We start from the raw sequence: 27,088 nt of genomic DNA, 5'->3' as shown, positions 1-27,088 counted from the left end.
AAGGAACCACCAGGTCTTAGGTACCACCAGGTCTTACGAACCACCAGGTCTGAGGAACCACCAGGTCTGAAGAACCACCAGGCCTGAGGAACCACTTCTGAACCTCCTCTATCACATCATGGCAAGAATATCAAACCATATTTAAGGATCTAAATGTCCAGCACCACCGTCTCCTTAATTCTTCTGATAGAGAAGAACTTTGGTACGACTCTTAACCTTCCCAAATCAGGGAGGTAAAGAAGAACCCAGCTGGATCTCTAAAGCAGTTCTGAAGGTCCTGAGATGGAAGAACATGTTGAACCTGTTGAACGGACAGTTATTTTTGCAGCCTCCACAGATCAGATCTTTATACAGAGCGGCGAGACGGTAGCACCGCTGAGAAAACTGCAGAAGAACCTCTGAAGATCTGAAGATGGCAGTTCAGCTGGGTTCCTCCATGTTCACCAGATGTTTCCACCTTTAATAAGCACCAGAACTAAATCCAGCTGTTTATTTTTAAAGAACTTTATTTTGATTTAGATGATGGAAAGTTTCTGGAGCTTGTCGGGTTGTCTGGTGGTTCTTCATTCCACTCCTCCAGGTTCTCCAGATGATCAGGAGAAACGATGCATGCAGAGCTCATCCTCTTCAGCTTCATCATGGAGACTGGGGGCACGGGAGCATCGGCGGGCACGGACACGCCTATACAACACACACACAGGTGTTAGAGGTACACTCCAGCCTTCACCTGCTCATTATGATGAAGATTTAGATCTGTTAATAATCCACCTGGGTTCTCCACCGTGGTCTCCATCAGTCTCAGACACTCTTTAGGTTGGTTCATGAAGGTGGGAGCAATCAGAACGTGCTCGACCGTTCTGCTGCTGCACCACTTCATCAGACGAGGACCCGAAGACGTTCTCCAGAACATCAGCCTGAAGTGGATCTGCTGGAGAAATGAAACCTGATTCAGCGCCATGATGGATTAGACACCACACAGCTCATAAACCCCCTCAAGATGTAACTTCAATACCTTCTGTAATCGAGATCTGCTCCTCTGGGTTCTCTTCGTCTTGGTTCTCCACAGCCACCCAGTTCACTTTCCTTGTCATATCTGGTGTGGCTACCTCCTCCAGATTCCTGCTCTCCACCTCCAGGTTCAGCTGTTCCTCTGAGTCCTCCTCATCCAGGTTTATCTCTTCCTTAGCCACCCAGTTCACTTTCCTTGTCATATCTGGTGTGGCTACCTCCTCCAGATTCCTGTTCTCCACCTCCAGGGTCAGGTGCTTCTCCAGTTTATGCAGTTGGTCCATAAGAACATCCTGCTTCTGGTTTTTCAGAATCACATCATCTATCAGGTCCTGCACTTGGTCCAGCACACTTACCTGCTCCTCCATTCTATGAAGCTGGTCTATTAAAACCCCAAGCTCTTTCGGTTCCTTCACTCGGCTTTCCAGAACCACCTGCTCCTTTGGGTTCTTGTCCAGAACCACCGGCTCCTTCTGTTCCTTCTCTTGGTTCTTCAGAACCACCGGCTCCTCCAGTTCTTCTGCTTGTTTCCTCAGAACCAGATGCACTATGCGTTCGTGCACCTGCCTCAGCTGAAGAAGCAGCTCATCCATTTTATGCATTGGGTCAATTTCCACCTGATCCTGCTTCTCTAAATCCTGCCCTTGGTCAATTTGATCCACCAGATCCTCCAGGACCTGGGCTTGGTCCATCAGAACCACCTGATCCTCCAGGACCTGGGCTTGGTCCATCAGAACCACCTGCTCATCCAGGACCTGGGCTTGGTCAGTTTGATCCACCTGATCATCCAGGACCTGGGCTTGGTCAGTTTGATCCACCTGCTCATCCAGGACCTGGGCTTGGTCAGTTTGATCCATCTGATCCTCCAAGACCTGGGCTCGGTTCAACAGAAACATTTGATCTTCCAGGACCTGGGCTCGGTTTATCCGAATCCCCTGCCCCTCCAGTTCCTGGATGTAATTCTCCAGACCTGCCTGTATTTCCAGGTCCTGCCCTTGGTCCGGCAGAACCTGTGTGCTTGGTTCTGGGTTCTCTTCATTTCCCATCCTCTGATGTTCCTCCACATTGGTGTTCTCCTGTCGCTCTGTCCTGTTGCGTCTCCACCATCTCCACCATCTCCTCCTTCTTACCCTCCTCTCAGGTCTGGGTCTCAGTGGCTCGTCGTCGTCGTCGGCCGGGACGCTAAAACACCACAGCCTCCTGAACCAGGACATTTTACATGTTGCCTCTTCGATGCTCAGACTCAGAATGAAGCAGCAGCAGCAGCAGCGGAGCTTATATAGGAGCCTGTAGAATGTTGTGACATCATCATGATGTCACAGTGTGAGCTGGAGCTGAGAGCAGAGCAGCACTCAGTCTCACTAACATTCACCTCAGGTGTGGCCACGCCCACTAATCTGTACAGCCAAAAGTGTGTGACCCCTCTCTAAAGTGTAGAGCTGTGTGTAACCAAAAGTATATGGATATGAGTGTATGTGTGTGTGTGTGTGTGTCTGTAGCTTTCCATGTGCAGCAGCTTGTTTATGATTGTGTATAAAAAATGTATCTATATTTTATTTTACTTATCAAGATAACCTACATAGGGAAGAGTCTATGTAAGTAGGTATACTAGGTGATGTTACAGAATACCCACAGTGCGGTGTGAGACAGCTCATGCAGTTAGCAATCAGAATGAGAAATAAAAACATGTAGCTGTTTTAGTGATTTTTAAACAAATCTCTTAGTTCCATGCAGGCACGTGCACAGATAGACCCCTAGTGGTGCTCAAGCACCTGCCCTTTTGCCCTGGATGAGAAAAGTGCCCTTTCTGCTGAAGCCCAATTTTTTCTACATTCATCAATATTTCAAAATAAAAATGACCCTCTTTGTCATCAATTCCTCCCAAAAGTGTTTTGATATCTGACGGGCATTTATTTGAGTTATTGTGAGAATTCCGCCCTGACAGTTTTACTGTATTACAAATTAGACAAGTGCACTAGTTTTTTCTCATTTAAAATCTGACTTATTTTAATGTAAAAGCCTGAACAAAAAAAGGGCATGAGCACAAACATTTTGCAGGAGAATATTAAGTAGCTCTCACAGTAAAGTGTTAAATTAGATACAAACATACAATAATTTATAATTACAGCATCCTGGCCAAAACGCTGTGTAGGAAAAGTCACCTTTAGTCAAGGAGTTATTTTCATGCAAGCATTTATACTTCAACAGTTGAGGTTTACAAATGAGGAATAATTTTGCTAGGTAATTAACATTACAAACTAATATATGTTTATATAATGTAGAAGGCTAAATATAATGCTCTATGATATAGAACAGCATACAAAAAATGATGAATAAATAGGAAAATGTTATTTGGCTGTCTATTTCATTTTATTGGCATAATAATAGGCCCATTGTTAACATTAACTACCAAAAGTGGGTTTCTGATATGAAATCAAAGGTAGGTCTTAAGTTGAGCTACATGACAGTCTGGTGAGGTAAATGGATACTAGTAATGGTATATTATTAGTGTAATGCTTCAACTCTGTCAGAAAAGAGTAAAATAATGTATACTGTGTTCTCCCCTTTATGGAGATTCAGTAAGTCGCTCTTGATTATTATGCACAACATTGATTTATCTCATTTACAAGTTTTGCAGTATAATGCCAAGAAAAGAAAGGTTACAAAAGCAGAAAGAAAAGGAACTACAGCAAGCAGCTCAGGGTAGCAGCTCTCTTTTATCCTGGATTGGGCCATCTACCAGTAAAGCAAATGAGGGAGATGTATCAGTATCAGTTGTTTGGTTATTAAAAAGCGCACACAATATGGCCTGTTTTTGCCTGTTTTTCATTAATTTATGCAGCTTGATAATTTGAGTTATTTGATTAGATGTGTATTGACTGTGTTAACAAAAATAAATATATAAGTTAAATGTCCTGTGTTTTTTTTATTATTTTATTAATAATTTTGGGTGTCCTTTTTTTTGGTTTGAGCACCTGCCCCCAAAAATGTCTGTGCACGTGCCTGGTACACATACAGTACATTGCACTGTATGGTAGTGAGGTATGGGGGCGCCTAACTCATAATTATTTTTCTAACTGGGACAAGCACGCAACTGAAACTCTGCACACAAAGTTCTGCAGAAATCTTCTCAGTGTGCAGAGGAAGACCCCCAACATGGCCTGCAGGGCAGAATATTAGTGGACAATACCCACTAATATTCTGCATTCAGAAAAGAGCTCTAAACTTCTGGAAACATATCAAATCCACTGTCCCCCACTCACTCCATTATAAAGCACTTACATGCCAAGAGCTGAATCACCAAGAGTGAGACACCAATCAGCCTCACCACACACTCGCCCAAAACATTAGACCCAACCAAATTATGACCAAACAAAAACAAAATTACAATCAAATACTGGACTGAGACAATACAACAACAACACAGACTCCAGTGCTACTCAGCCAGATTACTCTCTGGCTGCTTACCTGACAGAAATGAAAGAGAAAAAACTGAGGAAGGTTTTGACGATGTACAGACTCAGTGAGCACAGCCTGGCCATGGAAACCGAGCGGCACAGACAGAGCTGGACACCCAGAGAGGCCAGGCTGTGCTCTCACTGTGAGCTGGCAGTGGTGGAGACAGAGCTGCACTTCCTAACAGAGTACCTGAAGTACAGCTCTATCAGGAGTCTGTACTATAGGAAGATCAGCAGCATCTCCCCTGAGTTCCTACACTGCAGTAACACACACACTGTAAAAAGTCTAACTTCCAAATCGTAAAATGAAATTAGGATTTAAAGTTGAATGAGCAAACAGTCCTTACAAATGTTGACATAACGCATTGAGCGGATTTTTTTCATCAGAAGCTCTACTGACGTTACAAACAGAGTTAAGCTAAATTACATTCTTTAGTTCTCATTGAAACTGATCACGTTCTGTCACCGCGCATGCGCACTTCTCCGAGCTGAGTTGTAACGGACGAGAACGACTCTGAGAACGAGCTGAAGTTTTGGATTTTGCCCTGACCTTCCCTGAGGTAGGTATTCAGCTATACATTTATGTTTAAAACTTAACAAATGCATGAACTATAAACTGACTGAATAATGAGGGGAATTACTAGCATTTTAGCGGCACATATTTTCTTACCAAATATTTAAAATTTTGTATGGCAGGCGAGTGCAAAGCAACAAACTGTCAGTTCTTTTCAAAAGTAAATACATTCTCATTGATTTTTTATTTATATAAAGGTGTACGAGTGTAATCTATTTGTAAATTCGGGCTTAACATTTAAAAAGCACACAATCAACTACCGTCAGCTAACAGACTGTTAATGCTAATGTTATGGTTTAGCTAACGTCCCAAGTAACTAATATGAAGACATATAATCCTGACACCTGTGTTATTTTCGGCTTTCTAAAATGGGCACTTATTTTTAATAACATTTTAGGCAGAGTAAAGATATCATTGTGTATTATTATAAACTGTTTAAGTTAATGACTTACCATCGAACTTCAGGGTTTAGCGCGCGCCGCTTCACCAACGTCTTTTTATCCATTTCTCACTTTCCAGATAACAGTTTAGCCGTTGACGAGATTTTCCGTCGTCAGATTCTTGTGTCTTTTAATAAGTTCTGACTCAATAACACATGTGGCAGGAACTTTATCTTTAAGCAGATACACAGTGCGGACTTTAACAGACTCGTTTGTGAGAATTAAATCACTGAAACTGACACTAAATTTGTATTTCGCGCGGTTCACCTGACGCGAAGCTCGAGACGCTGGGTTGAGATAACGGTCTCAAATCAAGTGCGCATGTGCGCATGCCCAGATATCCAGACTGACATGATGACAAGAGAGGTTTGTGCAGAACAGGCGTAATAAAAGGTTATAAAGTCATCTGTCTGATGTAATATTGATGTAATGTAATATTTGTCCTGTCTGCCTGAGGTTATTTGTATTTTTGTAATATTATAAATAGGTAAATCTGTGCTGTATTCTTTTTTATTGGAGTATTGTTAATCATCTAATTTTTTAGATGTAAATAATGTCTTTTTGACATGTTTTTCATGTCATGTAATTAACTTACCCTCACACACATACATTTACACCCTTCATTCACATACCTACTTTAAATAATACATAAATATTACATACATTATTATTGTCTTGATATTTGTATCTTGTCATTTACCTATATGATCATAGTTAAACTGTAAATTACTGTCAACATCAGTTGAACTTTAAACTGTAAGTTGACTGAATTTCACAATTCAACAATATCATGTTTACAGTTGAACTGCAAACTTCACAGTCAATATTATTAAACACCGGAAGAGGTGGCCATGAACTTCATGGTAACATGAGAGTTCACAGTTGTACTCATGGTGAAACTGTAAAAATGACAGTAGAAGTATGAACTTTTATGGTTTAACTGTAAACTTAACAGTTTTACTGTAAAACTTCACAGTACATTTTTTCCTGGGCAAAGCTAGAGCGTATACTTTTAAATAACTGGTTAAGTAAATACAGCTACAAGGCTATGTTAAGAGCACATGCAGGTAGACAGACCACTGTAATTTTGGCCTTGTGTTTATTTGTGGCCACCAGTTTTCTTGTGGCCATGGTAAAAAAAATTGAGATGTCTACCTCTTGTGGCACTTTTGGAGAATTGGTATAAAAACTAATATGATATGGTAATATGAGATCATGTGACCATGTTGGTAAAAAAATTCTTGTAATGTCGCCCTGTTGTGACACTGTTGGAGAATTGTTATAAGAAGTAATATGATATGGTAATAAAAGATCTTATGTCAATGTAAAAAAAAAATATTAAAAGTTAATTATTAAAAATGTTTTCAGCTGCACAATTGGTTAGACAGACGCTGACTATCTGACCCCATGCTCACCAAACGATGACTGCTAGGAGAAATACTGCCCTTTACTGCCCTAACAGGTACAGGATGATTTTTAAGACATATGTAATAAAAGTGCAACAATATTAGATATGAAGACAAAATATTTATTGTTATACTGAATTAATGATTGTCGTGCATTGCCCCACAGTGACATCTGGTGGGGCAAGAGAGGTTAAGTCTGATTATACAGAAAAATTGTACTGCCCTTTAGTTAAACATGGCACCAAAAGTTTAAAACTAAGGAAATCTTGAGGGGGCACCCAGATTTGAACTGGGGACCTCTTGATCTGTAGTCAAATGCTCTACCACTGAGCTATACCCCCACATATACAGGTCCTTCTCAAAAAATTAGCATATTGTGATAAAGTTCATTATTTTCCATAATGTAATGATAAAAATTAAACTTTCATATATTTTAGATTCATTGCACACCAACTGAAATATTTCAGGTCTTTTATTGTTTTAATACTGATGATTTTGGCATACAGCTCATGAAAACCCAAAATCTCAAAAAATTAGCATATTTCATCCGACCAATAAAAGAAAAGTGTTTTTAATACAAAAAAAGTCAACCTTCAAATAATTATGTTCAGTTATGCACTCAATACTTGGTCGGGAATCCTTTTGCAGAAATGACTGCTTCAATGCGGCGTGGCATGGAGGCAATCAGCCTGTGGCACTGCTGAGGTGTTATGGAGGCCCAGGATGCTTCGATAGCGGCCTTAAGCTCATCCAGAGTGTTGGGTCTTGTGTCTCTCAACTTTCTCTTCACAATATCCCACAGATTCTCTATGGGGTTCAGGTCAGGAGAGTTGGCAGGCCAATTGAGCACAGTAATACCATGGTCAGTAAACCATTCACCAGTGGTTTTGGCACTGTGAGCAGGTGCCAGGTCGTGCTGAAAAATGAAATCTTCATCTCCATAAAGATTTTCAGCAGATGGAAGCATGAAGTGCTCCAAAATCTCCTGATAGCTAGCTGCATTGACCCTGCCCTTGATAAAACACAGTGGACCAACACCAGCAGCTGACATGGCACCCCAGACCATCACTGACTGTGGGTACTTGACACTGGACTTCAGGCATTTTGGCATTTCCTTCTCCCCAGTCTTCCTCCAGACTCTGGCACCTTGATTTCCGAAAACAGTACTTTGGACCACTGAGCAACAGTCCAGTGCTGCTTCTCTGTAGCCCAGGTCAGGCGCTTCTGCCGCTGTTTCTGGTTCAAAAGTGGCTTGACCTGGGGAATGCGGCACCTGTAGCCCATTTCCTGTGCACGGTGGCTCTGGATGTTTCTACTCCAGACTCCACTGCTTCCGCAGGTCCCCCAAGGTCTGGAATCGGCCCTTCTCCACAATCTTCCTCAGGGTCCGGTCACCTCTTCTCGTTGTGCAGCGTTTTCTGCCACACTTTTTCCTTCCCACAGACTTCCCACTGAGGTGCCTTGATACAGCACTCTGGGAACAGCCTATTCGTTCAGAAATTTCTTTCTGTGTCTTACCCTCTTGCTTGAGGGTGTCAATGATGGCCTTCTGGACAGCAGTCAGGTCGGCAGTCTTACCCATGATTGCAGTTTTGAGTAATGAACCAGGCTGGGAGTTTTAAAAGCCTCAGGAATCTTTTGCAGGTGTTTAGAGTTAATTCGTTGATTCAGATGATTAGGTTAATAGCTCGTTTAGAGAACCTTTTCATGATATGCTAATTTTTTGAGATAGGAATTTTGGGTTTTCATGAGCTGTATGCCAAAATCATCAGTATTAAAACAATAAAAGACCTGAAATATTTCAGTTGGTGTGCAATGAATCTAAAATATATGAAAGTTTAATTTTTATCATTACATTATGGAAAATAATGAACTTTATCACAATATGCTAATTTTTTGAGAAGGACCTGTAGAGGCCCCTTTTTTATTAAATCTCAAAATACAACCAGGAATAGTAGCAACACAACTGATAAATTGGTTAGGTTTTATTGACATTAGATTACTAAATCTACATCACTCCAAGAATGATCAGTAAATTTAAACCAACTTTGATAAAGAGGGGGCTCCCAGATTTGAACTAGGGACCTCTTGATCTGCAGTCAAATGCTCTACCACTGAGGAATAGTAGCAACACAACTGACAGACTGGCTGGTTAAACAAAAAAAATTGTCCATTAGTTAAATGTGGCACCAAAAGTTTAAAACTATAAAGGGCCAATTTTTTTTTTTTTTTTACTTTGGTGTCATGTTTAATTAAAGCGCACAATGACTTTTCTGTTTAACCAGCCAATTTTATCACTTGGATTGCTACTATTCTTGGTCAGATATTCAGGCCCAATGAAAAGTCAGGCCAATGGGTGGGGGTATAGCTCAGTGTAGAGCATTTGACTGCAGATCAAGAGGTCCACAGTTCAAATCTGGGTGCCCCCTCAAGATTTCTGTAGTTATAAAACTTTGGTGCCACATTTAACTAAACAGCTGTACGTTGTTTCTGTTTAACCAGCCAATTTTGTCAGTTGCATTGCTACTATTCCTGGTCGGATTTTGAGGTCCAATAAAAAATGGTGCCATTGTGTGCGGCTATAGCTCAGTGGTAGAGCGTTTGACTGCAGCTCAAGAGGTCTCCAGTTCAAATCTGGGTGCCCTCAAGAGCTCTTTATTCTTAAAATTTTGGTGCCACGTTTATCTAAATGGCTGTACAATTTTTCTGTTTAGCTAGCCAGTATTGTCAGTGGACTTTGAGCTCTAGTGTAGCCGGGGGTATAGCTCAGTGGTAGAGCATTTGACTGCAGATCAAGAGGTCCCCAGTTCAAATCCACGTTTAACTAATGGGCAATACAATTGCTTTCTGTTCAACCAGCCAGTTTGTCAGTTTCTTTGCTACTATTCTTGGTCGCATTTTGAGATCTAATGACAACTTGCCCCTATAGGTGGGGGTATAGCTCAGTGGTAGAGCATTTGACTGCAGATCAAGAGGTCCCCAGTTCAAGTCTGGGTGCCCCCTCAAGATTTCCCTATTTTAAAAACTTTGGTGCCACGTTTAATTAACCTCCTGAGACCCGGACTTTTGCTTGGTGTGCATTTTTAATTTCTCCTAAATATTTGGTATTAGTAGGACCTAACAAGCATAAAAACTAGGGGTGGGTTTATAAAATCGATTTTTCGATTTTAATCGATCTTTATTTGAACGATCCGATATCGATTCATATAAATGCGAGATCGATTTTTAAAATACGCCCCTTTTTACGGTGCACACGGAAATCTATTACTATTGTTACCCCCTTTAATTTCGCGTGACCAGCCACTGTTTTTTCATGCAACGAGATCTGACCTGCACATCAGTTTAGCATGGCAGAAGCTCAAGTTATGACCACTACACAACTTTTTGCACTGATTTTCGCTCGGCTCTGGATTCGGGAGGAACTCGGTGTTCGCTCTGCGATCAAAACTCGGCTCTCAATCAATGTGAGAAACAGCGAGGGGAAACACAGGGGAGAGGTTGTAAACAGGTGGAGCGCAATATAGTTTCTATCAGAATACATCAGCACACACGAGATCGTTCTCTACAAAACAAAATATTTATTAACCTCCATCTCACTACAGAACGATCCATGCTGCTCGTGTTGCCAAATCCACTCAGATTCATTTATTTCATCAGCGCACAAACTTTGATTGCTCGCTACTTGTTGATGTGCATGTTTGGACGTGGTATCATTAAACCTTTCATCACTTCTCACGTGTGTTTTCGTGACAAAACGTAGTTTTGGAGACCAGAGAAGCTCGCCTGTGATTCCCCCTGGTGATGGATGGTGTAGTGTAAAACTCCCCATCGCCGATCAGTCGTGTAGTGTGAACATTACAGTGACCACGTGTTAATCAGAGTGTCGTGTAGTGTAAACTTGGCATAAGCTGTACAACAGCCAGGTGTATGTTTACATTACATTTACAATGTTGTAGCATGTCAGACAAATGAAAGAAAACAGTAACATTCATTTTTTATTATTATTTCATTTGTCTGACATGCTACAACATTGTAAATGTAATGTAAACATACACCTGGCTGTTGAATGTTACTGTTTTCTGTTTTGGATTAATTATTTATGTAAACAAAATACACAAATATTTTTAATAATAAATGTTCTTTGTACAATTATCACATTCGTTCTCTGAACATCTTTACATATTTAAACAAAACCTGTTAATGTAACTCAAATATGCCTAAATGTGTTGAATCGAAATTGAATCGAAAATCGAAGATCGAAAATCGAATCGAATCGGGACCTTGTGAATCGGAATCGAATCGATCCAGGAAATTAGTGGCGATACCCAGCCCTAATAAAAACTAAACTTTGTCTTTGTACAGGAAGTCGTTTTTGAAAAAAACTATGTCCTCATATGGAGACAGTAGTTTATTTTAACATTTAAAAATGGTCCTTGCCATTTGGGATCAGAAGGACCAAATTAGTCCAAAAACAAAATTTTTGCTTTCTACAGTAAGTAGAATGAGGACAATATGTCTATCTTACTGTGTGATAAAATAAAGAAACAATTGGCTAACAAAGTACAAAACTGTTTATTTCAAACTGTAAACATGAGGATACAAAAACAAAGGTGCAAATAATGTGTATTTCAAGCTCTAAACATGACTGTACAATAGTGCAAATATTATTATTGTAAAGTTATGAGTAAGTAGCTGACAAATGTGTCAGAGTAAAAAATACAATATTTGCCTCTGAAATGCAGCAAAGTAGAGGTATAAAGTATGGTAAAGTAAAATTAAAGCACAAATAAAATAAAATGTGTATTTTAGTACAGTACTTGACTAAATGTACCAAAATGTACTAACACCCTACATCACATATAAAACTGAGAATGCACAAAAACATGCCCGTTTAAATACAAAACAATAGTGCAAACAATACCAAATAATCACCCAATGTACTTTTTTTTAAGGAACCATCCATAACACCTGTTACCCCTTCCAAAATGCTGCAAAACAGTTACAGATTGAGTTAAGACTGTTCATTTCAATACCTGAACCCAGTTGTGTAGAAATGATCAGAAAGCAGTAGTTTGCATTGAGCAATTGTTCTACTTTTGACATTGAAACTCTCCCTGTAATGATAAAATGAAGCACAACCATTGACGTAATGTAGTCCCAATGTCCTCAAACGAGTACTTCATTTTTACGGATGTTGTAGCTTCCTATTATTGCAAAAATTTGTCAAAAATGCATGCCATATGAAGCTAGAGATGTTATTGTACATAAATAAACTAGTTTTGAACATAAAATTCGATTCAAATTTTTACCTGGCCCATGTTTCTGTCTGGACTGGCTGTAGAAACTTTTTACTGGGATTCCCGCCATCTTGTTTTCAATCAATTGAGTGTAATGTTGTCATGTGACCACTAGATGGTACGGGCAGTGTCTTCATATGAGGCCAAAGGGTCAACGTTTTAAAAAATTAAATATCATGGTGCAGAGAAGCAGAAATGTAATGTCCGCATATGAGGACGCAGGGTCGCAAGAGGTTAAAGCGCACCATGACTTTTTTATTTACCCAGCCAAGTCAGTTGCATTGCTACACTGTAAAAAGTCTAACTTCCAAATCATTAAATGAAATTAGGATTTAAAGTTGAATGGGCAAACAGTCCTTACAAATGTTGACATAACGCATAACAATTAGTTGAGCCGATTTTTTTTCATCAGAAGCTTTACTGACATAGTTAAGCTAAGTTACATTCTTTAGTTCTCATTAAAACTGATTACGTTCTGTCACCGCGCATGCGCACTTCTCCGAGCTGAGTTGTAACGGACGAGAACGACTCTGAGGAAGAGCTGAAGTTTTGGATTTTGCCCTGACCTTCCCTGAGGTAGGTATTCAGCTATACATTTATGTTTAAAACTTAACAAATGCATGAACTATAAACTGACTGAATAATGAGGGGAATTACTAGCATTTTAGCGGCGCATATTTTCTTACCAAATATTTAAAATATTGTATGGCAGTCGAGTGCGAAGCAACAAACTGTCAGTTCTTTTCAAAAGTAAATACATTCTCATTGGTTTTTAATTTATATAAAGGTGTACGAGTGTAATCTATTTGCAAATTCGGGCTTGTCGGTGACAATTTAATAATTTTTGGTACACAGAGAGAAATGTTAGCTGATATGCTAGTGGGTTATGCTGTGCATTGGTTTAAATGACCTGGGGCTAATTGTGTTAGCTTAGTAAGCTAAACTTGTCTGTGGTACACTACAACACAAAAAAGTCTGTTACACTTAATTGTGTATGTATGATTGCTACAACTGCCTCATATTGTGCTTTATATTTCATACTGTACGCAAATGAAAACGTTAAATCGCTAAACAGAAGTGTTACGTTTTGAGTTTCACAGCAAATTGCATATTTCACAGTAAGCGGCTCATTTCACGGTCTGTGATGCGATTTTCAAGCCCGTGAGTTAGGTAGGGTTTTATTCATGGTACATGTTATATGCTCTTGAAACATTTCAGTCCATGCCAGTGTGTGTTTGTAGTAGCAAATTTACCCTGATTTATGCACACAGGCACATTTATCCAAACTAACTATAGTCAGAATTACAGTACATGGACAGTTGGATATAGTTGCAAACTTTTAAACATTAATATGCTTATTGTCATTTATTGGAATTTTGCTAATTTCATTCATACTTAAAGTTTAGCTGATTTACTGTGCATGTCTTAATTGGTTATTAAACGAGATCGAAATTTTTTTGCAGATTAATATGCAATGCAATCCCAGTCTAGAAGTACTACTGAAACATTACAGATTGTGTCATTACCAAGGGCGCTCCTGGCCATTGCCATGTTTGTATCCTGACTCTGCTTACCTGGAAAACTATTTTGTTTATTGATGCTAATTATACTTTTGCTGGAGTGGCACAGGTTTATGGCTTAAAATAAATGTCTGTTGTGAAAGTCAAACAAACATTTTATTAAAAAATTTGTATTGTCTTACATTTCTTTCATAGCTACTTGTTAAGTGCATAACATATTAATTTACATTTTTCAGACGCTTTTACCCAAAGAGACTTTGTGGCTGAATACGATACAAGCAATTGAGGTTTAAGGGCCTTGCTCAGGGGGCCAACAGTGGCAACTTAGTGGTGGGGCTTGAACCGGCACCCTACTGAATACTAGACCAGTACCTCAACCACTGAGCTACCAACTGCCAGTTCAGATATGTAAAAACTTGTGCCTGTAAAAACATTTTAGTAACTGATTTTTTTTAATATACAAAAAAAAAAACAGTTCAGTAAACTTATAAAGTAAAATGTTGAGTCAGCTTAAAAATGTAGAAGTTAAGCAGACTTGAAATGTAAAGCAACTGGCTGCCTTACCTTTTTGAGTTTTCTCAACTTCAGGAGCCCAAGCAGTTAGGTTGTTAGTTCACTCAAATCACTATTTAAAGTTGGACAAAATAACAATTACTATTTTATTGTGTAGAGGTCCTGGGTTGAAGGGTACATAATCAGAGCACAGGGTTTTGTACAGGCTATTACCCACAATCCACTGAGATCCTGTGATGTTTTTATCAGTAACCAGTGGGTTGTTGGAATTGTATATATTTGCAAAAATTCTGAGTACATTTTATTTCCATTTACATATTTGGCATTTAGCAGATCCTTTTATCTAAAGTGACTAACAGAACTGTGACAGTATACTGTCTAGGCAATTGAAGGTTAAGGGTCTTGCTCAAGGGCCCAACAGTGGCAACCTGGCAGTGGTGGGGCTTGAACCAGTGATCTTTCGATAACTACTCCAGTTCATTAACCATTAGGCTATTTAACCATACATTTTATCTAACTAACTGATTAAAGCAATAAACTACAATACAGTAGATTGAAATGATGATAAACAAAGTGATGATTCTTATTAATGATGTTAAATATAGAAGATGATGATAATGTAAGTATTTGATAAAAGATGCAGTAAGTGTAGCAGTTCTGTTAATGATTAATAATAATATTAACCCTCTGATGCATAGTGGTCACTACAGTGGCGGCTATTTAATAGCTGTTTTTTACAAGCACAGGTTTCCATGCTTCAAATGCATATTAACCTCTACAGTGGACACTACAGTTATAATCACTTCACTTCTACACTGACTTGATCATTATTCATACAGTTGATTTAAGTTTGTTTTCTTGCTTATTCTTCTGCTCATGACAATAAAAGATTTTGAATTCATGCACATAAATGCACATAAATGGAGCTTCGGAGGTGTCGTCGTTGTCATTGTCTGCACGCTTATCATCGGCTGAGCTTACTCACGTGTGTTTGAAAGTGATCTTGAGGTTACTTTGAAAGTTGTGACTGTAAGCTCTGTTTTTGAGGGAGTGTGTGTTTTCTTTAGGTTAAGTGTGTTGCTTTATTTAATATTTTTCTCTGTTATTAGTCTCGTCCATTTCATTCTTTTCTTTAAAGATTTGCTTAGAGCTGGATTTCTCTTTGTTGTTGTTTTCATTGTTATGTAAAAATTCTATAAATAAATTGTGTGTTTTGGAAAGATTGTTTCCTCCTCATTATTTCATTATGTTAGCAGTATTATGTTACATCCCTGTTGCCCATAGATCACTACGGGACGTAACACTAGTATTTTATGTTAATGCTTTTTCATTGTGAATCCACTATGGGGGTTTGTGATGTACATTTGTGTTTGAATACACTGCTGCAGGGTTTACAGTGTTCAGTATTTGTTTTAATGTGAAACTGGTTTATGGGAACTAAGTGAGTTTTCTGTTCATGGTAAAGTTTGTGCAAGTTCTTCAAGTTTTACAAAACAAACTGACAAGCAATTTAGTACAAACTTTCTGACTGCCTTTTTGTCTTTGCAAGTATGTGTTTTTACATTTATGTACATTTATTGCATTGTTATAGTTATATTAATAGATGTACATTTAACATTTCTATGATATATTTGAATGGAGTAAATTTTAATAAAGCACGTTAGATTTTCAGACTTAACTATGGTACCATGAACATAATAAAATTGCTTCAGAGTTACATAATATCTTTGAATAATGGCAGTAAAAATGTAGCTGGCTTTACAATTTGTGACATGAAAAAACTTAACATCAATAACTTGATTTTACAGTAATGAGAAATAATATCTTGTATCAACATGATTAATTTAAATAGTTTAAATGTGAATGAAATGTTTCGACTATATTCTGATCATGTGGGAGTGATGTACACATTAAAATCAAGAAAATTCAAAAGATTGTTTTTTTTGTGTGTAAAATTTCTTTTATTAAATGTCCTAACATCTGTAATTTGAATTATAATTTAAAACAGTATTAATAATAATAATAATAATAAGTAGTAGTAGTAATTATATAAAAGGCAAATCAAGCAAACCTATCAGCAGAAGTTGAGTGAAGTCAGCAGATAACTCTAGTAGTGGTAAGTTAGTAACATCTGATCTGCATTACAGTTAGAACTCAGGAGCTCACATTTAAACAGCAGCTTTGTGACGTCACAGTAAGGTGTTCTATAAAGCGGGGAGTAAGAGGGGTGAAGGATCAGTTGTGTTGAGACCCCCCGCAGCGTTCACTGTGTTTTCTTTCTCTCTCTTAAAACTATATTTATTATATTAAATATGAAGCGTTTATGTGGAATCTCTCCGCTGGACTGAGGGAGGTGAACTTGCGCCCCTGCTGTTCGTGGCCGGAGCCGCTACTGTCACCGGAGTTTATTATTTCTATAACAGCTTCACCGATCAGCAGCGGAGGAAAATGATGGAGGATGAAGCAACACAGACTCATCCTGAAGCAGTGGCGGCTGCTGGTCTTAAAGAGGGGAAGCTCATTGTCGGCTTACATCATAAAATTTGTCAATTTATTTACACATAAATTCTGCCCTCCGTTCCTTTTACAAGAAAATGGCCTGAAATGGGTTGCAGTTTCCCAGCTACCGGCATGCTGGAACTTTTTGTGTCGGCCCACATCCGGCAGCCGGATCTGGCCCGGTGTCAAAATGAATGATGGTTAGATTGTGGCCCGTATCCGGCTGCCCGGATCCCAGCCATGACTGCCAGCAATAAGCCAGCACTTAACCACCTGCTAGCCAGAACAACCATTATCGGGCCAATAATGGCCCAGTTATGGCCTGCAGTAGATTTTTAAAAGGCTTTCCCCAGCCATATTTAACCTTTAATGGTCACTGGGACTACTTCAATTGTTCTTGCTCTTTATTAATAAGTACAACTATTGCTAATAATGTATTAATAAGAAGACAAAGGTGAAGAATAAAAATAATAGTAACAAAAATGTACACACGTTAAACATGTATTTACATCTCTTGTAAGCACTTACCTATGAAAATACTCTGTAAAATATATATATATATACTTTATTATAATTAAAAGTGAAAATGTCTTAAATATATATACCCACAAAACCTGTTAGATGTGTATTAAGAAAGTCTGAACATAAGAAATGACTAGACAGTCGGACTGAGATCTCGGATCATTAAAGTAATATGAAACTGCTACATTTCTGGTGCAATAACAACCAAATTTAGTTTAGGCGATGCTCATTTTTACAGATCTTCACTAAAAGTGTGCAGAATCTCAAATGGTTTTTGTGCAGCTGGTTGAATGGAGTTAGTGTAGAATTATGTACAAAGATCTAAAGCAAACAGCTGAACTGGCCGGTTAGCTCAGTTGGTTAGAGCGTGGTGCTAATGACGCCAATGTTGTGGGTTTGATCCCTGTGCGGGCCACACACACCTTAACGATTAAAGGCGGCATGGTTGAGAGCGAGTCAGGTGAGCATGTGCTGTGTTTCAGGACTTTCTAACCTGAGTAATTTAATCACTGAAAGTAAGAATATCACCCTGTTCTTCTTTAATTCTGGCTTCAGAGAACCACCCTGAGAACACCCGATCTCATCTGATCTCGGAAGCTAAGCAGGCCTGGTTAGTACTTGGATGGGAGACCGCCTGGGAATACCAGCTGCTGTAAGCTTTTATCCACACACACCCACCTTCACTCCAAACCTCCTGTTACACACTGACCCAGCGGCTTTTTCTTCATTAAAGCTACACATTGACACAAAGATCAGCTCAAACTTTCATTCTTACTACAGTAAAACACATTCAACTGACTTAAAGTGAAGTTCAGGCCCGGAGTGGCTAATCTGGAGATTCGGGAGGATTCCCGATGGGCCGGTGTTCTGTCGATTTGTCCTACCCTATCGAAACTTCCTACCGTAGCGCAGATTTATAGATCTATCTGTCGATTTGTCCTACCCTATCGAAACTTCCTACCGTAGCGCAGATTTATAGATCTATCTGTCGATTTGTCCTACCCTATCGAAACTTCCTACCGTAGCGCAGATTTATAGATCTATCTGTCGATTTGTCCTACCCTATCGAAACTTCCTACCGTAGCGCAGATTTATAGATCTATCTGTCGATTTGTCCTACCCTATCGAAACTTCCTACCGTAGCGCAGATTTATAGATCTATCTGTCGATTTGTCCTACCCTATCGAAACTTCCTACCGTAGCGCAGATTTATAGATCTATCTGTCGATTTGTCCTACCCTATCGAAATGTATTCCTGTAGTAAATATTTAAGTTTTATCGATCTATTCTTATTAAAATTATGTCTATCATATTATAAATTATAGGTATCTTATTATAACTAGTGGTAGCACATCTCGATAGGTATGTATCTTATTATAAACAATAGGTAGGACATCTCGATAGCTCTATATCTTATTATAAACAATAGGTAGGACATCTCGATAGGTATGTATCTTATTATAAACAATAGGTAGGACATCTCGATAGGTATGTATCTTATTATAAACTATAGGTAGCACATCTCGATAGGTATGTATCTTATTATAAACAATAGGTAGGACATCTCGATAGCTCTATATCTTATTATAAACAATAGGTAGGACATCTCGATAGGTATGTATCTTATTATAAACTATAGGTAGGACATCTCGATAGGTCTATATCTTATTATAAACAATAGGTAGGACATCTCGATAGCTCTATATCTTATTATAAACAATAGGTAGGACATCTCGATAGGTATGTATCTTATTATAAACTATAGGTAGGACATCTCGATAGGTATGTATATTATTATAAACAATAGGTAGGACATCTCGATAGGTATGTATCTTATTATAAACAATAGGTAGGACATCTCGATAGGTATGTATCTTATTATAAACTATAGGTAGCACATCTCGATAGCTCTATATCTTATTATAAACAATAGGTAGGACATCTCGATAGGTATGTATCTTATTATAAACAATAGGTAGGACATCTCGATAGGTATGTATATTATTATAAACAATAGGTAGGACATCTCGATAGGTATGTATATTATTATAAACAATAGACAGCGCATCTCGATAGATCTATGTCTTATTATAAATAGTGTTAGCACATCTCGATGGGCTTATATTTTATTACAAATGATAGGTAGCACACTTGATTTATTGACCTGTCTCTCAGACATTTATCTTAATTTTTAATTTATTTATTAGGATTTTAACATCATGGTTACATTCATGACAGGGCAGGTAGTTACTCATTACACAAGATTTATTAGTTCACACATTTAATATCAAACACAGTCAGAGACAGTTTTGTATCTTCAATTTACCTCACTTGCATGTCTTTGGACTGTGGGAGAAAACTAGAGCACCCGGAAAAAACCCCCCACATACACATGGGGAGAACATGCAAACTCCTCACAGAAAGAATCCACCTGTAAATGGAGCCCAGGACCTTCTTGCTGTGAATCAACAAAGCTACCCACTGAGCCACTATACAGCCCATACATCTCAAATAATTGTGTAATTTTTAAACTAGTTTATTAACAACAACACATCCTGAGTCTCTGGTGGATGTGTCTACATTTTTTACATATGTATTTTGGGTGTGATTTGTTATATTCTGCACATTAAAATGTACCCATCTACTGTCACACTGCACCTGAGTAAAACAGGTAACAATGCTGTACAAATCAGTAAATAATGTTCACAATAACTTTTTAATAATAAAGGTAAAATTAGATAAAATATATCTGTATATCTGTATAATATAGCTGCTCTAAATATCTATCATTTCAATCATGCTCTTGTCAGCTCTGTCTTGCAGCATGGAGCAACTTATGCAGTAATCCTCTGCATTGTCTTAAATCACCACTCAGCCCTGCTGTCATGAAGTTCACTTGGCTTTATAATTCCTATTAATTAATGGAGACAGTGGCAAAATCTGGTTTAGCAAAATTCTAACTAGTTTAAAATGTTCAATAACAATATTACCTCCAGCTATTTATACATGCATATGAACTTGAGTTCATCCTGAAAAACTTATCATGTATAAGCACTCTGTAGTTCTAAAATTACTGACTGTAGTTCATCTGTTTCTCTACATACTTTTTAACCTGCTTTCACCCTGTTCTTCAGTGGTCAGACCCCCCACAGGACCACTACAGAGCAGGTATTATTTGGGTGGTGGATCATTCTCAGCACTGCAGTGACACTGACATGGTGTTAGTGTGTGTTGTGCTGGTATGAATGGATCAGACACAGCAGTGCTGAGTTTTTAAACACCTCACTGCTGGACTGAGATTGGTCCACCAACCAAAAATATCCAGCCTACAGCACCCTGTGGGCAGTGTCCTGTGACCACTGATGAAGGTCTAGAAGATGACCGACTCAAACAGCAGCAATAGATGAGCGATCGTCTCTGACTTTACATCTACAAGGTGGACCAACTAGGTAGGAGTGTCTAATAGAGTGGACAGTGAGTGGACACTGTATTTTAAAACTCCAGCAGCACTGCTGTTTCTGATCCACTCATACCATCACAACACACAATAACACACCACCACCATGGCAGTGTCACTGCAGTGCTGAGAATGATCCACCACCTAAATAATACCTGCTCTGTGGGGGTTCTGACCATTGACGAACAGCATGAAGGGAGCTAACAAAGCATGCAGAGAAACAGATGGACTACAGTCAGTAATTGTAGAACTACAAGCGAGTTCTTTTGGCTATGTAGTGTGTATATGTAGTGTTGGCTATGTAGTGAGTATTATATGTATATACAGTATATGTATGTATATACAGTATGTATATATATATATATATATATATATATGTGTATGTGTGTATGATGTATGTACATTTTGATTTTGTAGTAAATAATATTCTAACCCGAAGAACATCTTAATCTCAAATAATTAGAACTAAACTGACAGGGGAGCAGCAAAAAATAGTTGTACATATACAAATAACTGAGTACATAAAAAACGTAATAAATGCTCAACATATTCATTCAGTAATTCACTTTAAACTCAACTTTAACTTCAAACAACCGTTACTGTACATATTGAACTGCTAATAAAGCACAAAACTGAAAAATAACCTAATACATTTTGTGTTGTCATAATGTTAAGGTCGCAGATGGTTATTTAAAAATGATTGGCTTTTCTAGATGTATGAAAAACGCATCTAAAATTACCAAAGGCATGTATAAACGTGGTTAAATACAACGTTAACACAGCATTATTAAGATACACAGTTATTTAACTGTAATCAATCAAGTACAGCTCATTTAAGCACTTTGAATATTTTTATATAGCTTTTTTTTTTAAAGTCACATAATAACATCATTACATACACTTAAACTTTAAACTTTTTAAAGAATTAAAACGAAACCATACGTTACTAACCGCTAGAACAAATAAATTAGGCAAAGGTAGCACAGAATTATAGGCGTTCCCCGCAACGAGTCAAAACCGATGTGCGCATGCTCAGTAGGACAAATCGATGGGTAGGATAAATCGACAGAACACCGGCTCATGTCAATCTCGAGTTTGGGCCGGTTGGGAAAAATAATCTTGACACTTGTAGATCCAAAGTTCGTGAAAGTTTTAAGATGATGCGGAGACCTATGGCTGAAGCGTGTTCCACTAATATCCAATCCACTCGATCCCCAAAAAAGCAAAAAAGACTGCACTTTTCTTTGTATGTTGAACTTTATTTAACTATAAACATATAAAGTAACTTAAAATGCATGTACTTGTACATGTACATCTACAGCGTCTAATTATTATAACGAATTCATTTAAATTGCATGACACGGTCAAAAAGCCGTTTGGCTCCATCCTCAATCGTCCTAAATCTAACCTGCACACTCACTCAGCATAGCAAATATGACAGTAGCTCTTAAAGTGACAGCTATCACTTAAACATGAGAAAATAACAGAGATTAATATAAACAAATATGGACTTCCAAATTCAGCAATTATTTCAATACAAACATATCCACATATGAATATAACCTAAACATAAAAAAATTAAATTATTAAATTATCTAGGGGCATTTTGGCACCTACACTTATCTGTCACTTATCTAATCTTCTTCTTGCATTCATCTTCCATTCATCTAACAGCGCAGCCCTACATTACAGTAGATCAGATGGGTTCTACCATCTGAGGGAATTCTCCCCTCCCAAATGTTTAAGTTGGTTTGGCCCACGAGGCGTCTTTTCTGGAGCCGGTAAAAGTAAATAAAGCAACAGAATATCGCAACCATCAGTCGGTGGTGATGGAGGGCAGGGAGAGGCCAGGTGGAGCCGAAAAGGCCAGGTTAAATCTGCCAAACGAACAGACGAACAAACCCCAGACCCCAGTTGCAGCCGGTAAAGAGAGATATGGAAATAATTTTGTATTTTTACTGTAAGGCTATTGCGCAACATTTGCAATGTCAACTTAGCGTAATTTATTTTGTAGAACCCGATACACACCATTAATGACAAATATCCAGCTTCAAGCTGAAAATAATTAACATAATTTGAAGTGTAATGTATTAAATAGCCTACCTCATTAATGGAATGTTTTTATTTCGACGCTACTGTACTGATGATCCTGAGGAGGCCATGACTACTGAAGGGTAGAGGATAGTCTAACAGAGTTATTTAAACTAAGATAGTTATCTGTAATGTAAAATATAACGTAGAGATTATACATGATATATGTTAAATTGTTTAGACATTCAGAAAGATGTCAGCACAATAGCCTAATTTATTTTAACAAATAGAGACAAATTAGCCTAAGCCTAAATCAATTTTACACCATCATAATATAGGCTAAATTGTTTAAAAAAAAAACAAACAAACAAAAACTTCAAGCATGTTATGTTATTCAGCAGAATAGGCTAACCCTTAATGAAATGTTTTTTTTTAGCCTCAGAGCAGCAGATAAACCATGTCTCATGTCTATAGACAATGACACCGTTAACTTATTGCTCCTGTACAAATGTAAATACGTTTTCATCTTTATCACATTTTTTTACCTTTTAAGTCTTTATCTGATTTAAATTTGAATTAAACATGTTTAAGTGAAGTGTTTTCTGTTATATACCCAATAAAAAGGCATTGTAAGAGCTATCTGCTGTTTCATTTATTCAATTATTTATTATCCTTCTCCATGGAAAAAATGTGGGCCGGGTTTGGGCATGAAACTCCTGGGCTGAAAAAGGGGCCCACTCCGGCCCTGGTGAAGTTCAACATGTTGTACAGAAATCGTCTCATCTAGTGGTGCTAGAAATAAATCACAGTTTGTTGCTTGGGTACAGATTTTATAATATATAAAAATTAAAGAGTGTTTATGACTTTTCTGTCCCAAGTGTTTTTGTAACGTGTTGTAGACCTGCAGTGGCGACTGTTTTTGGTATACAGGAAAGAAAAGGCCGAATGCAGGTGAAAAAGTATTATTTGGCAACCCAGCACTGTGTAAATATTGGACAGAACACATGATCATGGCTGGATTACTGACCGGGCCAGTGGGGCCAGCGCCCAGGGGCCCTTGAGGTCAGGGGGCCCCGGGGGGGCCCTGGCCCAAAACATTTATGATACAATATATTTTTATTTCCGAGAGCCATCCATTTTAAGGATCCTCTGACTATTAGGGACTTTGACCCCAGGGCCTCTTGGGGGCCCTAGCCATGCTTTTGGGCCCTAGCCAAAATACTTCTCTGTTATAGTTGACTCCACTCCAGACCTTGCTCATGTGGACCAACTTACTTTTATTTTCAGGTTTGTTAATAATGACTGACATGTAGTTGAGCGTTTTCTAGCTTTTGAGCCTATTGAAAACCATAGTGGGGACAGTTTGGCAGAGTGTGTCATTGCTATGGTGGAGAATCTGGGCCTAGACTTATCCAACTGTAGGGGCCAGTCATATGATAATGCAAGTAACATGTCGGGAAAGTACAATGGAGTCCAAGCTCATCTTAAACAAAGAAACCCTTTGATTTGTTATGTCCCCTGTGAATTTAGTTGGTGTCAATGCTGTTGACAGTAGCCCAGAAGCTGGACGTTTTTTTGACTTTGTACAGGCAATGTACACATTTTGTGCATCATCTACACACAGGTGGGGAAAGGTTTTCCGTGACACTGATATCAAACTCACACTGAAATCACTGTCAGGTACTCGATGGAGCGCACAAGCTGAGTCAACTAAGGCTCTTTGGAAATATTATGCACAACTGAGAGAGGCATTGAATGATATGTCTAAAGATATGGAGGAGAAATGTGTAACTCGAAGTGAAGCCTCTGCACTCCGTGACAAATTGGACACGTTGGAGATGGCCTTCATGGCATACTTCTGGGACACGATACTACAGAGGTTCCAAGCCACAAGCCTGCAGCTGCAGAAGCATGATATTGACATATGTACAGCTACACAACTTCTCTTGTCTTTACGAGACTTTGTGGCAGCACAGAGAGATAACTTTGAGGTGTTTGAAGGGGCAGCTTTAAATGTCACCACTGCTGTCTCCCAAGAGTACAGGCATGACCTCCAGCGTACAAAGAAGCGCAAAATTATGTCTGATGATAGTGCAGAGCCAGGTGTAGCATTTAACGGAAAGGACAAGTTTCGGATCGAAACTTTCAATGTTGTCATTGACAAACTTGTGTCCTGTCTCAACCACCGTTTGAATGCATACACACACTTAACTGAGCTATTTGATGTTCTTTTCATGCCTGACAATATGTCCAACAGTGAGCTCACTTTAAAGGCTAACTCACTCGCTGCAGCATATCCTTCAGATCTGAACATGAGCCTGGCAGATGAATTGATACAATACAAATCATTCATAACAGAAAAAGAAAAATGTCCTAGTAAAATGCTCAAAACCATGATCAATTTGAATTTACAACTCTTTGCCCAGGGGCCCAGACTATCCTTAATCCGTCCTTGCATGAGTACTAGAGTAATTGTTCTTCATAACAATATGGGTGGCACTTGATAACAATTTGATTTGTTAATTTCATTGTATTGATCTTAAAATAGCGGTCTGTATACAAACAAATACACTTTTTTCATAAAAAAAGTCTGAATTTCTAACTTTTTAGATTGCTCTATACATAGATTGTAACACACTTTTGTTTCTGCTACACTTTATGTGCATCAGAACTCGGTAGTCATGTACTGGTGCTGGTCATAAAATTAGAATATCATGAAAAAGTTGATTTATTTCAGTAATTCCATTCAAAAAGTGAAACTTGTATATTATATTCATTCATTACACACAGACTGATATATTTCAAATGTTTATTTCTTTTAATGTTGATGATTATAACTGACAATTGTTAGCCCGGACTTTATATTTAATCAAACATTTTTAGTACAACATACATAAATTATTTAATTTTTTTTGCTCTACTATAAAATGCAGAGTACATTGTACTAATTTGGGTACACATTTAAATGTGCTAAAAGATTTAAGTTTACTAAACCAAAAAAATTACTTTTCTATCAGATTAACTAAAAAAAGTTAAGTTAAGGTAATAAAACAGAAAAACGCCACCATTTACGTGTAAGTCCGCCTTTTTTCAGCTTGCTGTTGGTGAATCAGGCAGCCATTTGTTTTAACTTTTGTAACCTGTTGTTGCAAATTACTTTTTACTTTTCATTTAAGGCTTTTTGCAAAAGTAAACTTGTCTTCCTGAAATGTCTTTTGTGAAGTGGAACCTTTGTTAAACTAAATGGACAAACATTTTATTCGTCATTATGCTATTTTTGAGTAGCATGTACACCAGTCTGATGGGGCTTTTTCATCTTCCGTCTAATTTTGGTAAGTGTTGTACTTTACTTAATGTGGTGGTGCTTTGGCACCTTTAAGTGTGCTGCAGCCGTGTCGCATCGCGGGTTACGTCATTACGCTGGCTTGTTGTCCAGCGTTAGCGGTAGTCTTTAAATTCACGGAGCAGACACGACCAGTAGAGCAAGCTTGGGCTGTCTCACGCAGTTCCGCCTGGCTATCCGGATTGGTTTCGTTGCGATTGTTCGCTTGCGAGCGATTTTCTTGTGGAGACAAAGACAGGGACTTTCACGTTTCTCTTCGGAGGGAATTGTATTCGGCGGCCTGTGTTCCGAAGTGGCTCTTTTGGGCTTTATCTGGTTTTGCCGTGGATTCGGGCTTGGTGTATATTAGTATCGGACTCTGGGTAAGTAGTGCAGTTTTGTTATATCGCTGCTACTATGAGTTAGAGTAATTATTAATGAGCTTAGCTAATTTGGAAATATTTGTTTCCTCGTAGGATGCCAGGTGCTTTCGTCTCTCTTCTACTGGGCCTATAACCAGCTTTGCATCGTCGGGCTTCACTCCGGCTGCTGTTTTGCTTCCATTGTGTTTTATTATAGTACATTTTCATACTGCCGCTCGTTTTGGATGGTGGCGGTACCTCATTGGGAGAGGCCGTGTGCCGCCATAGCAAACGGCAGCGTGTGTGGGTTGACTTTAATTAGTGTATGTGCGAGGGTGTGGGGTGGTAAGTGGGTATTAACTGCTTATTATTGAGCACGTTGTTTTGGTGATTTGGTTTATTTTATTTTATTGTTTGTTGGCTGATTTCCTTTTTGATTTTTATATACATCCTGTGGGGTGGTAGTTGGGCGACGGGGCCTGTGTGGGCCTCCCTGTCGGTTTTCACGAGTTATTGGGTTGGTGATGCTGCTTTGTTGTGCCCTCTTGGGGTGTATAGCTTACTGTGCGTGTGTGTTGTCACCGTTTTGTAAATTGCCTTACTGCCGGTTCCGTGGGCTCAGCTATTCCTGACGGGTATTGTATAGTATTAATCATATTGTTTATGTGATCTTTTAGAT

At 38.5% G+C, this 27,088-nt stretch overlaps 3 protein-coding genes and 3 non-coding genes across 7 annotated transcripts in view; 3 read left to right on the top strand and 3 right to left on the bottom strand.

Moving 5' to 3' along the window:
* Positions 1 to 27,088, bottom strand: part of LOC134328786 (uncharacterized) — a 765,451-nt gene that overhangs the window by 203,939 nt on the left and 534,424 nt on the right. The gene's annotated exons all lie outside the window — the stretch shown is intronic.
* Positions 1 to 27,088, top strand: part of LOC134328727 (zinc finger protein 345-like) — a 62,848-nt gene that overhangs the window by 6,725 nt on the left and 29,035 nt on the right. The gene's annotated exons all lie outside the window — the stretch shown is intronic.
* On the bottom strand, positions 489 to 2,242 carry LOC134328755 (golgin subfamily A member 4-like). Of its 2 annotated transcripts, none has more exons than XM_063009962.1 (3): positions 1,013 to 2,242; positions 769 to 928; positions 489 to 681 (listed from the first exon to the last, which is right to left on the bottom strand). In XM_063009962.1, exons 1-2 carry the CDS (start codon positions 2,220 to 2,222, stop codon positions 810 to 812), a joined length of 1,329 nt encoding a protein of 442 aa, XP_062866032.1. In that variant the 5' UTR covers positions 2,223 to 2,242; the 3' UTR covers positions 489 to 681; positions 769 to 809. The 2 variants fall into 2 exon arrangements, with proteins under 2 accessions (XP_062866032.1, XP_062866033.1); XM_063009963.1 differs by having other exon boundaries at positions 769 to 925.
* trnac-aca (transfer RNA cysteine (anticodon ACA)) lies at positions 7,156 to 7,227 on the bottom strand. The gene has a single exon. It is a non-coding gene; the product is annotated as a tRNA-Cys (tRNA).
* On the top strand, positions 9,462 to 9,533 carry trnac-gca (transfer RNA cysteine (anticodon GCA)). The gene has a single exon. It is a non-coding gene; the product is annotated as a tRNA-Cys (tRNA).
* Positions 9,818 to 9,889, top strand: trnac-gca (transfer RNA cysteine (anticodon GCA)). The gene has a single exon. It is a non-coding gene; the product is annotated as a tRNA-Cys (tRNA).

Source organism: Trichomycterus rosablanca, chromosome 15 (genome assembly GCF_030014385.1).
Source record: "Trichomycterus rosablanca isolate fTriRos1 chromosome 15, fTriRos1.hap1, whole genome shotgun sequence".
Classification (NCBI taxonomy): Eukaryota; Metazoa; Chordata; class Actinopteri; order Siluriformes; family Trichomycteridae; genus Trichomycterus; species Trichomycterus rosablanca.
Note: the sequence above shows the minus strand (reverse complement) of the source record. Positions and strands in the feature narration are given on the sequence as shown.